Source organism: Haliotis rubra, unplaced genomic scaffold (genome assembly GCF_003918875.1).
Source record: "Haliotis rubra isolate DU_JTF1 unplaced genomic scaffold, ASM391887v1 Scf243, whole genome shotgun sequence".
Lineage (NCBI taxonomy): Eukaryota > Metazoa > Mollusca > Gastropoda > Lepetellida > Haliotidae > Haliotis > Haliotis rubra.
The window spans coordinates 1,171,170-1,185,861 of NW_025766481.1; the positions used below are offsets into that span (position 1 = coordinate 1,171,170).

The 14,692-nt window shown below is 40.8% G+C and overlaps 1 protein-coding gene across 1 annotated transcript; it reads right to left on the reverse strand.

Moving 5' to 3' along the window:
* Window positions 1-8,940: 8,940 nt before the first annotated feature.
* LOC124278904 (monocarboxylate transporter 4-like) lies at window positions 8,941-12,633 on the reverse strand. The gene is made up of 4 exons (XM_046714713.1): window positions 12,424-12,633; window positions 11,532-11,936; window positions 9,573-9,698; window positions 8,941-9,275 (listed from the first exon to the last, which is right to left on the reverse strand). Exons 1-4 carry the CDS (start codon window positions 12,545-12,547, stop codon window positions 9,058-9,060), a joined length of 873 nt encoding a protein of 290 aa, XP_046570669.1. The 5' UTR covers window positions 12,548-12,633; the 3' UTR covers window positions 8,941-9,057.
* Between the last annotated feature and the right edge of the window lie 2,059 nt (window positions 12,634-14,692).

A 14,692-nucleotide genomic window follows, 5' to 3' on the forward strand; every position in this document is an offset into this window, starting at 1 on the left:
TATTCTCACCGATGGCGTTGCATGGTGTTATCCACATGGCACACGGTATGAAGTGGAGTATCAGTGCTCCATTGATGAGAAAGGTTCCCTGCCACCCCAGCCTGTCAGCAACGAGGGAACACATGGGTGGCCATATAAGCATCCCCACAGATAACCCGGTAATGGAAACACCAACGGCTAAAGGCCGCCACTTGGTAAATTGCGTGTTGACATTCACCATGGTTGCTGTGTAACCAAGGCAAATACCCATCCCTGGAAGAGAACCATACACATTAATCGAATAATGAAGACATGCATTAAACAATATTCTCAGAGTAACATCTTGATGGGGATGGGGATGAGGCATTAACCGCACAAGAGAAGATTGACTGAGGTTAGTTTTACGTCGCACTCAGCAATAGTACAGCTATAGAGTCTGGACCAGACAATCTAGTGATCAACAGCATGAGCATCGATCTACGCAATTGGGATACGATGTCATGTGTCAACAAAGTCGGCGAGCCTGACCACCCGATCCCGTTAGTCGCCTCTTACTGGGTTACTGAAGATCAATTCTAACCAGGATCTTCACGGGTCCACAAGAGAAGAACTGCGAGCATTAGAGGATGTCATGACATAAACAATTCAACGTTGAGCAGACATTTAAGCGGTGTTAACTCATGACGTTAATGTGACGTTACTTCCGAAATTAGATGCATAAATAAAGCGTGAACCTTGTGACGTCAGACATTCCTTGACATTTCAGAACTAAAATCACATCTCGATCTCGACACAAGGGTCATTGCGCTAAACCAAATGGCCTTGAACTTGGGTCTCCTAGAAGAAGCTCAGTACGCAACCCTATCGCAGATGTCTGATGCTAGGTTACCTACCCGGCAGAACTCCAAGTGTGAGGTACAGAACATATAGGTTGTGCATCTGACTGCCGATGATGAAGCCAGTTGTGGCCAACACACCTCCCAACAAAGTGGTGCGTCGAGCTCCGAGACTCTCCAGACACAGCATCCCTACAACCGCTGCAAGTGTCAAGTACAGGTTTGTTATTTCTCTATATAACACAGTGAGTTTATTAAAATAATAATGTAAATTGTAACAGTACTGCCATTGCCATTACATTTTGTTTACGAATATGCTTACATGCAATCCCAATAAACCCGCTCATGAGCGATCCTATCCAGGAAAGTTCCTCCTCCGTAACACCAAGGGGCTCCTTCATGTAGGTGTACATTATACCGTTACAGTTAGGGATGCCGCCAACAAACAAGTTGACAATGAAACCACTGACTACGGACATAATCTGATAGTATTTTGTCCTCCCGCGTTTTCCTGCACCATTGGCACCATTGGCATCACAACTGCTTCCGTTCTTCGAATGGAGATTATTACTAACGTCGGTCTCAAGCTTGTTTATCTGGCAGTCAGATCCTTCCCCATTCATTTTGTTATTAAAAACACTTTCTTCATCCTGTATTTTGTTGGTAAAACTAAAGTGCTTGCTGTCATGAACACGCTCTTCAACTATTTCACTAAGATAGCCAGCACTGCTTTCTTGGCACATCTCGGGGTTCATTCTCAATACACCAGTGAGATTGGTCACCTCTATGTTTGGCATCGTATCAGTTTTAACTGAACCAACTTAAGACTAGATGTTGTCTCACTGGAAGGCAGGAGTCGCTAGGAACAACCTAGATGTGTACCACACAGTCTATGTAGCCAGGCATGCAGCGAGGGTGTCTTCATCTGTCGGGAGTCTTGCCAAGGGTTGTCTTCAGCCAACAATACGAAAAACAGGGTAGAGGTCGTCATTTTATATTGTTTTGGGAAAAGTAAGACATGCCCAGACATACATTACCTACACAATAATCTGCTTAAAATTATTTTAGGCTGGGCTGACTGGTAAATTCCGGTTTCGTTCTGAAATATCTACTCTGACCTTTCCTACGTACGTGACAGTTAACTTGGTTTGACAGTTTTGCCTCTTCCCGGTATTTTGCACAGTGAAGTAGCCAATCAGAATTGCTAAAGATTGGGGGATGGGTGGTTGCTATTTAACACCAAAGGCAATAAAGCTATATAAAGCTATATACAATCGACTCAACTGCCAGATTCATAAACTCATAAAAGATTCATCAGTGGTAACCCTTCAGTGTTGTCGTGAGTGAGTGGTATTAGCAATATTCCAGCAAAGTCTTAACGTGGCACACCAGAAATGAACTTCACACCATTGTACCAATGTGAGGAATCGAACTCGGGTCTCCGGCAAGAAGAACGAAAGCTTTAACAACTAGGCTACCCAACTGGGCCTTTAGTGTTGGTTATGAATAAGACAGAATACACTACGAGAGTCGATAGATTGCTTTGATTTCTTACTGTAGTTTCATAAGTGAGACGGGAAAATATATGTGATATATGGCATAATGACCCTTATAAATAGGTTATTATGCCATATATTACGTATATTTTCCCCTCTCAGGTGATTTTGTTTTGGTTTAGTCTCAGTAAAATATGTTACATGTACCATTTGGTTTTCAGAGCATATACAACAATATTATTTTTTTCATACTAATCATAAGTTCATCTTCTATGAAGATGTGCATTTATATATATGAAAACAGAATCGATGTTGCGACAGTACTTCCTATCATGTATTTTCTGAACAACAATGTCAAGAAAATAATACTGTTAATTTAATACTATTAAAACAGTTCATAAACTGTAGTGCTCATATGGTAATTAGGAATGTTATACTCCAATGTGCAGCACGTGAACATGTGACCCATAATTTCTTGGGTATTGTGTGATTTTTTGCATGTGCATTCCAGAATGCCAGGATATGATCGTCTGTTTGGACCAAAAGTTTAAACTTGGCAGTGGATTCCGGTGGTGTTTTATCAAAGCTCATATGTATATGCAGAATTTCCTCAGAGTAAGATTGGGGGCTGTGTATGAGTATTTCTATGATAAGTCAGGAACGATATTAAAACCAAAATACATATATTTTATGACAAAGTTGACAGTTCATATTCATTTTGATTAAGCTTTGCTTGCTTTACTATTATCTTAATAACGTTTAGTGTGTATGATCCAAAAGTGAGCGACTTAAGTTAACGACAATTATTGCAAGCAAGAAATGTGACGAGGCTGTAAGGATATCTGGGGCACCATGTCAAAGGGCGCATACAGACTTAACGTTATTGTACGTGATAGTGACGTGACACATGGCAAGTTATCCGTGATATTCACGTGAACAACAACCCCCAACCCCCCTTCTAGAAGTGTAAGTATCTCTCTGTGTCCGTATTTAAATATGGTTATTGATACTTTGGCGTTTCTGGTACCAGCTGCTTTATGTACAGTAGAATAATTGACATCGACAGGAATAATGGTCCTAAGAGATCAGCAATTGCACCCTTAGCTATAATGCGTGCGGCGCGTGCAAACTATCGGATGTGGAAATGGTGCTGATTTTTACATAAACTGGATAGCACAGGATGTTTGTCATCAAGGCTTAGATACTTTGATTTATCTAGTTGACAAGCAATGCTTTGATTTATCTAGTTGATGAACAATGCTTTGATGTATCTGGTTGATGGGCAATGCTTTGCTATACCTAGCTGATGAACAATGCTTTGATGTATCTGGTTGATGTACAATGCTTTGACTTATCTATTTGATTAGCAATGCTTTGATTGATCTAGCTCATGAACAAGGCTTTGATTTATCTAGTTGATGAGCAATGCTTCAGTTTATCTAGATGATTAGCAATGCTTTGATTTATCTAGTTCATGAGCAATGCTTTGATATATACTGAGTCAAAAAAAGAAACTTCACAAAATGTAATTTGAAAAATAATGAATAATTTTTCTCTGATGATACATATATGTATCCGAAATGGGATCCCTATCTTTCGACTCTAGAAAAACGTTAGCAAAACCCACTCAAACCCATCCATTCGTCGTGCAAATGACGTTAGTGCCAAATCAGGTTTTGCACGTGCAGTCGATCACGTGATCTTCACATCGAAGTTTTCTTCATATGCACGTGTTTGCATTGGCCTCAAGAATTGAAAAACCACTTTTAAACCACAGTTCTAACGGTACTTGAAATGCCACGATTGTCAAATGTGCAACGTGAACGTGCCGTTGGCATGTTGCAAGCGGGAAGATCAGTAATTGACGTCGCAAGAGCAATGGGATGCAGCCGTCGTACTGTGTATGACTTGCGAGGTCGTCTACAACAAACTGGCACCACTTCTGATCGCCCAAGGTCGGGTCGTCCACGTGTGACGTCACGAGCAGAAGACCGTCAAATCGTCCTACGTCACCTACGTGACAGATTTCTGCCGGCTACACGAACCAGGGCTGAGATGTTTAGAGGTCGACTGTCCTCACAGACCATTCGAAATCGGTTGCCGGCTGCCAATCTCCATTCTCGACGTCCATATCGTGGGCCAATATTGACGCCGTTTCATCAACGTCAACGTCTGCTGTGGGCCCAACGTCACCTCCGATGGACCCAGAGAGACTGGAAACGAGTCGTCTTTAGCGATGAATCCAGGTTTACCCTCAGATTCGCGGACGGCAGGCATAGAGTCTGGAGACGACGTCGTGAACGGTATGCCCAATGTTGTGTACAGGAAGTCGACAGATTTGGGGGCGGAAGTTGCATGGTGTGGGGTGCTTTCTGTGGGAACAACCGTTCCCGACTTCTGGTCATCCGTGGAAACCTCACAGCTGCTGCTTACCGCGACCAGGTGCTCACCCCTGAACTCGTTCCTTTCATGGCGGCTCATGGCCCAGGTCTACAGTTCCAGCATGATAATGCTCGGCCGCATACCGCGATGTTGACACGAAATTTCCTTCAAAACGCTGGAATCGACGTCATGGACTGGCCATCGAGGTCCCCTGACCTTAATCCAATAGAGAACGTTTGGGATGCACTTGGGAGAAGGCTTCGTGGTCTGAGGAACCAACCTCAGAATTTGCAGGAACTTGGCGCTGCCTTGCAAGAGCAATGGCGCAGAATCCCCAACCACGTGTTCACAAGCATTAGGCAGTCGATGAGAAGACGGTGTTTGGCAGTGGTGAATGCGCGGGGCGGCCATACACGATATTGAACTGAGAAATTTCGCATTTTTATTCTTGTGACTTGACATTCTGTATACCCTTGTTTTGGAACGGCGGTGTAGCCTAATGGAACTGATTATGGCACTGTCAGTGTATCGAGTACATCACACAGATCTCAGCAATGAAATAATAACAATTTAACCATCTTACCATCTCTTGTTCTTTTATAGTGCCCTGAAGAAAGAATGTGAAGTTTCTTTTTTGACTCAGTATATTTAGTTGATAAGCAATGCTTTGATTTATCTAGCTGATAAACAATGCTTTAATTTTTCTATTTCAGCAATGTTTTGATATATCTAGTTGATAAACAATGCTTTGATGTATCTGGTTGATGAGCAATGCTTTGATATATCTAGCTGATAAACAATGCTTTAATTGATCTATTTCAGCAATGTTTTGATTTTTGTCTAGTTGATGAACAATGCTTTGATTTATCTAGTTGAACAATGCTTTGATTGATCTAGTTGGTGAGCAATGCTTTGATTTATCTAACTGATGAGCAATGCTTTGATTTATCTAGCTGATGAGCAATGCTTTGATATATCTAGTTGATAGACAATGCTTTGATTTATCTAGCTGGTGAGCAATGCTTTGATTTATCTAGCTGATGAGCAATGCTTTGATTTATCTAGTTGATAAACAATGCTTTGATTTATCTGGTTGATAAGCAGCGTTTGATTTATCTAGTTGATGAGCAATGCTTCAGTTTATGTAGTTGATTAGCAATGCTTTGATTTATCTAGTTCATGAGCAATGTTTTGATTTATCTAGTCGGTGAGCAATTCTTTAACGTATCTAGTTCATAAGCAATGCTTTGATATATCTAGTTGACAAGCAGTGCTTTGGTTTATCTAGTTGACAGGCAGTGCTTTGAATTATCTAGTTGATTATCAATGCTTTAATTTATGTAGATGATGAGCAATGTTTTAATTCATCTTGTTGATAAGCAGTACTATAATTAATCAAGTCCATAAGCAATGCTTTGATTTATCTAATTGATGAATGCTTTAATTAAATTTCAACTGTTACAAATAAAGTCCATAAAGTATATGGTACGAATCTTTAGTTGTAAATTGTCAGCATGTAAATTTACTAGCTTAAGAATTCATATTATTCATGACAACTGTTAGACAAGTTGATGTGATATTTATGGGATGATTGCAAACTTGAGGTATGTAAACGCTCTGATCACGGTTGATGGATGGTTGGAGTCAACTGTGGATAGCTTCTTGGAGTGTTTGACGTATTTGAGGATGGTAGTGAGGGCTTTGGTGCTGTGGTTGTCAGGGATATGGTCTGATGGAGCTGACACTGAACTGGGACGTTCTGTAATTGGCCAACTCATCAAATATTCTTATCAGTTGTAATCCTGTTGCTATTGAACAATACATTACCGGAGTCGATAGATGCCTCATGGTTCCTGTATTTACCTGCTGTCTAGTTCAGTGTAAATCTACATTTACAGACATACCACGCTGTGTGCACCAGCCATGAAGGTACAGTACTGTAATACTGACGGTCTTCAGCTTGTCACGAGCGGAGAACCAGATAATATTACCTATTTCTAGAACACTGGTACAGCAGTCCGACCACCGCAAGTCAATGCTAGCTCAGGTAGTCATGACTTGATATGGCTGTTTCTTTCAATCATGTAAGAACAGTTATATTTGATTTAATTTATACGACTTCTAGTGACTGGGAATGGGTCCAGTGTATTATCGTAACACAAAAAAGAATGAATACTCTGGATAAACGATTATGTCACACAAGTCGTGTCCAGGTCTTGCTGTGGGATTAATATGATATTTTAACTTCCAAAACTGTCATCAAATATTTAAAATAAAACGCTCATGTTAATGAATGATCAAATCAAAGACTGATGCCAGGCAATCAATATTCCAGTGAATGACCTTCAATAATTGTGAATATAAGTATTAAGATTTCACAGCCCTGGGTTCAAGCCAGCCATTGCTACTGTACACAGTCCTATCTAAGGATCATGTTGTATGTCTTACACGCTACACATTGTTTACTAATTGTTCCATTAATGATCATCGTTGTTGTAGGAGAAATATACTTGTCCTGTCTACAGTGTACTACGACATTTCGCTTTCATCGCCCGTATCTTTGGAATGCACTAGACCAAAGTGAAAGTACCATGAGTAATCTCATACATATTTTATGTTTTTTCTTGTGTGTTGAATATGTCTTTCTTTCATAAAGTTTATGTTAAGATATGTAAAAGAGTATGATACCCATAGAAAAGTTTAAATCAGCCATCAGCTGACCACCCGATTGCGAAGATCGACAGGACTGGATATTATTATGACATGCCGTTTACTTCCCCAGTTTAATTCCCCTAAAGGATTATCTTATCTTAGCTGATGTCTCTATCCCCCAGCCCGACCCCAACCACTGTCTGCGACACCCGTCCTGGTTTTGCTTTTGATAAGACTAATTTCAATATGGGCATTTAAAAAGTGTCCTTTGTAACACAATATCATCGCACACTAATTTGCATAAAGCCATGGTCTGTTCCAAATACGTCGCTTTGGTCTTAGAAAAGAACCGCATTGCTCATTTCTGCACTAACCTCTCCTCAGTAAAGTCCATTTATTACGTTTCCTATCTCCCTACCACTGAGACTGTAGTTAGGCCGAGAGTTTACCAGATATTTCACACTTTCACATATCAACTACATAAATTGTAGATATATATGTGAACAAAATTATTTTTTCTATTTCCGACAGTACTTCAGCTGTGTTGATTGGAGTGGTTGTGTAGTTGAGACACATAGAGATTTTATGAGCCCTTCGTGTGTGCAGCACAGCAAAGGCTGTGGAAACCAGACGATAGCAGATTTTGTGCCACCCTCGTTTCCACATTCACTGAAAGCTCTGTACAAATAAGACGTAGTCTCACAAAATGGTCAACCTTACATTTTCTTCGGTTTCAATAACTATTTTAAATCGTGATTAATTTCGAGGTAGTATAAACTATACAAAATCACAATCACCAGCCCAAACATTCTTATAACCTTAAATGCTTGGCCGATAATATATCACCTGCTGCCGTCTGCTTAATTCTCAGCTTTCGACTTTCATAAATCAAAGTGTGACCTTAATTATTAGCTCTTCGTAGTATATTCTGACTAATATTACAAAATAACCCATGAAGATCCGCGTTAGAACTGGTCTCCAGTAATCCATGCTTGTCGTAAAAGGCGGCTAACAGGATCGGGTGGTCAGGCTCGCTGACTTGGTTGACACATGTCAGTTGCGCAGGTCGATGATCATTCCGTTGATAACTGGATTGTCTGGTCCAGACTCGATTATTTACAGACCGCCTCCATATAGCTGGAATATTGCTGAGTGCGGCGTTAAACAACAAACGAACGATACAAGTGTCCCCAACCCGTGGCCTACACAGATCACTGGCAGATTGTAGGAAGCGAACATGAATATCTCCACGTTAACTATCAACTTGGTGAAGCTAATAAGTACATTTTTATGCGCTAAACTCCATTCCCTGGGTGAAATTTTCATAGCGCTAACAGAGGACAAAGCTAACAAAGCTACGGGGGGCCAAGTCATAGAGGTTGTGTAGACAGGCTCCAGCAGGTGGTCTATGATCGATGTCTATGGGTTCGAATCCAGTGTTTATCCCGATAATGATCTTTAGTTTGTCAGCACCAAACCCCTGCTGACTGGCTGCATCAATGTGTTGATGAGGTCTCCCTCCTGCTTTAAACTGCCACTCAGCGATACGACTAAAACACTGTTAACACCAGGATAAAATAACTCATAACTCTGCATAGTTAACATACATGAAATATTTTAAATGGAGTCTTATTAAACTAAGACGTAACGACATGAGCTAGAAATTGTAGGTTGTTGTAGGTAATTGACAGGTAACGGATCAACTGGGGATATCAGGTCAGCTGCCGACATCGGGTCTCTGTAGATCCGAGATCTGCGGCCTGGTTTGATATTCCTGTCACTCGGATATCATCGGTCTTCCTCGGACGTCGTCGTGACACTAGTTGTTTCTTCACCAGGAACGGGACAACTACCAGGATGCTACTGATGAAGAAAACCCCAGTGGTATAAAAGATCCAATCTTTCAGTGCCATCACATCTGCAACATAACCTGGAAGAGGAAATACAGATGACCACTTGAGTGTGTGACAGATACCATTTATCTTACAGCCAGTTGGTTTTGAAACGGTTGCTGGGTTCTACCCTAAACAAAATGATATGCGTAACTTATGTGCACTTACGTATGTTAGTGGTTTGCATTAAAAGTTTCCGATTGATGTGATAGGTAATGCATCTTTTCTGAGACATATTATTCAGTGTTTGCACAGTAAGCAAGCTGACATTTACATATCATCAGATTGCAAGAATGTTGTTACCACTTGGTCAGGAATAATCTGTTTCCACTTACTTTGAAATGGCGGTCCACAAATTGCCCCGATCCCCTGCATCAGCAATACACATCCTAGGAGTTTGGGCAGATTTTCCAGGTCGAACACAATAATCAACATGGGACACCAGACTACAGATGTTCCACCTGTAAGAATACATTCCTTAGAACATGTTTGAACATCTTAAACTATGTGAAATGAACTCATACAGAGAACTACAGATATGTCTAAGTCTCCCGTCTTTAAGGGTTAGATATCCGACATATACATATGAGCATAAGAACTACCTGAATCTAACGGAAGTTGTAAAACACTTGGCCCAAATAGGCGATTGGGATGCACATTCAAAGCACGTGTTCACACAACATTTTACATTTGTACATTTGGGTATCAGTTCCTTTGTTGCAGTATGTGCAGTTTTGACATGGCAGGGCGTAGACTTTCAGAAAATACACAATGGCAAGTTACTGGCAAGCAGCCTGAAATGTCACACGGTGCTTGAACTTGTGAGGAAGCAAGCTGACACGGTTGAAGTGATGGATTGTCCATGACCTGGAAGACAGAGCAAGACCAATGACCGTGATGGACGAATCCTGATTCATCTGGCAAGTCCGACCCTCCACCCATGCCATCAGAAGGACGTTACGTAGTGCTGGACTGAAGGTATGTCGTACGATCGGATGTGCATTGCACACAGAGAGTGAGTGAGTGAGTTTAGTTTTACGCCGCACTCAGCAATATTCAAGCTATATGGCGTCGGTCTGTAAATAATCGAGTCTGGACCAGACAATCCAGTTATCAACAGCATGAGCATCGATCTGCGCAAATTGGAAACCGATGACAGGTGTCAACTAAGTCAGCGATCCTGATCACCCGATCCCGTTAGTCGCCTCTTACGAGAAGCATGGGTTACTGAAGACCAGTATTCTAACCCGGATCTTCACGGGTATGCACAGAGAGAGGCACAGTTAAGGCGTGGTACAGAAAGCCCAACTTCAGAACCTGACGTAAGGTTCATTGGTCTCATTAGTCTTTTTAAACGTTACCGACGGCCGTTGTCGCGTATGGAGACGTCGTAACGAGGCAGGAGATGATCCATGCCACTGAACTGTTTGTTCAGTGACAGTGTGGGGTTGCGTTTCGTATGACTGGACGTTGGATCTTATTGCAGTACCTTGGACACTCAGCGGTCGTCGTTATCAACGGTTAGTACTGGATACCATCGTCGTGCCACATTCTGATAACCATCACCTTTCCTGTCGTCCGATATCCACGGATGACAACGTTTGATACAGTTCTCGAGTCGTCATCACTCATTTGCAGAAAAACGACATGGAAACATTAGCATGGCCCACAAAGGGCCTCGAGATGGATCTAATCGAACATCCTATGAGCTATATGGACGAGGGTTCGAGCTGGAGATCCTCCTGTTCAACATCTACATGAACTGACGCAGGAACTTCATGAGGAACTGCTGAAAATTCCACGCTTGAGAAGGGGACAGACAGATGCTATCCCTGCGAGTTGTGCCTACACCATCTACTGTGGCGGTCACCAGTGGTGCTTCATACAATCAGAACAATCATTATTCGAGAGTAATTGAGTGAGTATCTTCCGCATCAGGAATTTTGCAGGTGTTCTCGACGAGCATTATTCGAGAATTATGTGACAATCAGATTTGTGGCGAAGTTATGGTGACCATACTTTCAGGCATTGTTGATGTTCACGTTTTTGTGCATTCTTCTCAGATTGCAAGTAAATTCTTACAAATCTCAATTTCAGTTAAGTTTTAGTTTTAATCAGAGTACAATATGTTACAGTTATCATGCTATTACTCGGAATTTTGGTTTTCAAAGCATTTACAATAACATTTCATTTTTCGTTCTCATCATATAAAAGTGAGTTATGTTTGATTGATGGTGTATAGTGGAGAGAAGAACATGCGATATATTTAGATGACATGTTAATATTTAACTCACCGTATGCTGTTCCATAGAACACTGCTGTAACATAGAAGTCGGCCATGTTTTGACATAAGACCACTGCAAAACACGTTAACCCAGACAGACTTGTAAGGATCAAATGTAAATAGAGAGCAGATTTTGGGCTCAGCATGCACAACACACTGAACAAGGCTCTGCCGAAAATATTCCCCGCTCCAATAAGGGAGACAACCAGTGCAACTTCTGAAGCGGTCTGACCAGGAAGTGACGTCATCACATACTCCGGAATGAATGTTGGGAAAGAAACTACGCCAAGTCCAATGAGTAGGTAGGAGAGGCAGAAACTCATGAAGCCCGGAACTTTGACTATGTGTAGCTGTTCTCTGAATTTCCGCCATAGAGATACCGCGAGTTGCTTGTAGCTGTCACTCCTGGTCCAATCTGCAATTTGATATAAATCCGTAAATGCATAGCAACAATCCAACCCTGCGTACAGGACAGTGATGAAGTAATATTGTTGAAACAACGCTATAGAACGTTATAAGTTTTAAAACAGTTCATAATTTCATACCATGGTCTTGTCTTGATAGCACTCCAAATGTTGGATGCTTATAAATATAAACTGTGTCCTGTGGTTATCTAATGGTTGGTTGGTGTTTAACGCCACACTCAGCAATAGTCCAGCTATATGTCGGCGTTACATATGTTATATTTAGGAAAACACTTTCTCAGTAAAGTACACATTCTAGTTCTTTTGGTGATTGAGTTCCATCCGGGATTCGAACCCACACACTTAGAGTTAAGCACCTAATCGCCATCACACAACGTCAGCGGTCTGTAAATAATCGAGTCTGGACAAGACAATCTAGTTATCAGTGGTTATCAACTAGTTCTGTTGTGTTACTTGAAATGACGTAGAATAACATACCATTCTTGCCAGGTGGTTTAGGTGAGAATTTGATGAGCAGTGCACACGGCAGCATGTGTAAAAACAGGGCACCGTTTATCAGTAGTGCACCTCGCCATCCAAACACATCGGCCAGACCGGACATGAGCGGCGGCCAAGTCAGACTGCCCACTGCCCCTCCAATACTTGCTACACCTAAAGCAAGCGGTCTCCATCGTGAAAATTGTCCGCTGAGATGGATCATGCTGGCGACATACGTGAGGGATGAACCAATTCCTGATGGTAAAACAGAAGTCTGGTTAGATATGTGTGGTAGCGAGGGGATTACATAAATCAGAGTATGTGGAAGGAATGTACTTAGAAGTGTATACAGTATGCACGATATGCGGCTCTCTCATTGGACAAGAGGACGGGGTCGAAACTAATAAGTGTAATAGCGGCACATGGAGGCGTTCGTACGTGTTCCATGAGACTGTATACTTGAAATGATGCATACTACTCGCGAACAAAACAAAGGCATGATCAAAACATCCAAATTGTCGACACTGTGTCTAGTGAGAGAGTGATTTTTCACAGCAAGTTATACATTTACTTCAAAATCGGTACGACATATCTATATTACCACCTATCAATGATCGGTCAATTGATCTACGATAACTAACATCTGCAATTGCCATGAGAACTTTGAAAATGTCCCCCGTCACAATTACCTCGTCAGTCAGTTTGACGTTCTATACTTAATGTTAGGTTGACTTACTGAGGCAGGTAACATTCTTCAATGTGTAACTTCGTGGATTCTTTAATATCATGGGTAATTCAATATCTCAAACTATACACTATACACTATGTAATGATTGTTTGTAAACACGATATGGGTAATTCAATATCTCCAACTATACACTATACACTATGTAATGATTGTTTGTAAACACGATATGGGTAATTCAATATCTCCAACTATACACTATACACTATGTAATGATTGTTTGTAAACACGATATGGGTAATTCAATATCTCAAACTATACACTATACTCTATGTAATGATTGTTTGTAAACACGATATGGGTAATTCAATATCTCAAACTATACACTATGCACTATATAATTCTTGTTTGTAAACACGATATGGAAATTCAATATCTCAAACTATACACTATGCACTATATAATGATTGTTTGTAAACACGATATGGGTAATTCAATATCTCTAACTATACACTATGCACTATATAATGATTGTTTGTAAACACGATATGGGTAATTCAATATCTCCAACTATACACTATACTCTATGTAATGATTGTTTGTAAACACGATATGGGTAATTCAATATCTCCAACTATACACTATACTCTATGTAATGATTGTTTGTAAACACGATATGGGTAATTCAATATCTCAAACTATACACTATACTCTATGTAATGATTGTTTGTAAACACGATATGGGTAATTCAATATCTCAAACTATACACTATGTAATGATTGTTTGTAAACTAAATCTTCCAACAAACCTGCCAGGATTCCGACTGATAGGTAGAGAATGTAAATATCACTTGTCTGACTGCTGGCTATCATAGAGAAGGCAAGTATAATGCCTCCAAGGAGGTGCGTATAACGACAGCCGACTCTCTCCACTAACACTGACGTCAGCACAGCTGAAACAACATTCATTAATGATAACATTTATAGAGATTATTACACGAGCAAGTGTGTCATACGACTTATACGAAACGAGTGTGAAATTTTGTATTGCCCGAGCGAGAGTGAGGACAATAGATAATTTTGCACGAGTTTCATATAAGTCATATGACACACTTGCTCGAGTGTAATAGTTTCTTTATTATCCATTTTATTCATGTACATTTGTGCAGTAAAACACGGTAAGCAAGTGTGACGGCCCTCTTCATTGACGTCACGTTCAATTGTCTAATGACATCACAGACGTCGAAATACTGAAACAATGGTTGCTAGGCAAAAGTTATATGTGCACATGCGCACATATGATATATATGACTCTGGCAATGTTTCACCATGTGGGTAATAAACTTTAAGACAGTACTCTTTATACATCCTAACTGGTATTTCTTTCACACTGTGAAGGTGTTTTCGATACAAAACAGGGACAGTAAAAGTCAACCATCGCTCCTTGAATGCCACAAATTTAATATAAAGAAAGAATTGATAATTTTTCCCCTGAGACAGCCACCCCGTCAGGTTCATCGCAAGAGATGAGCTTGCAACTCCTGTGCTCACCCAGTACAGTGATGAAATGGTGTGACGTGACCG

What these genes read in the sequence shown, in the direction of transcription:
- LOC124278904 (XM_046714713.1), bottom strand. Translation starts at nt 12,547, where the DNA reads ATGTCCGGTCTGGCCGATGTGTTTGGATGGCGAGGTGCACTACTGATA. An exon ending in TAAACCACCTGGCAAGAATG is followed by an intron (nt 11,937 to 12,423) that starts GTATGTTATTCT and finishes ATCAAATTGCAG; the next exon opens with ATTGGACCAGGAGTGACAGC. An exon ending in TTGTGGACCGCCATTTCAAA is followed by an intron (nt 9,276 to 9,572) that starts GTAAGTGGAAAC and finishes TTCCTCTTCCAG; the next exon opens with GTTATGTTGCAGATGTGATG.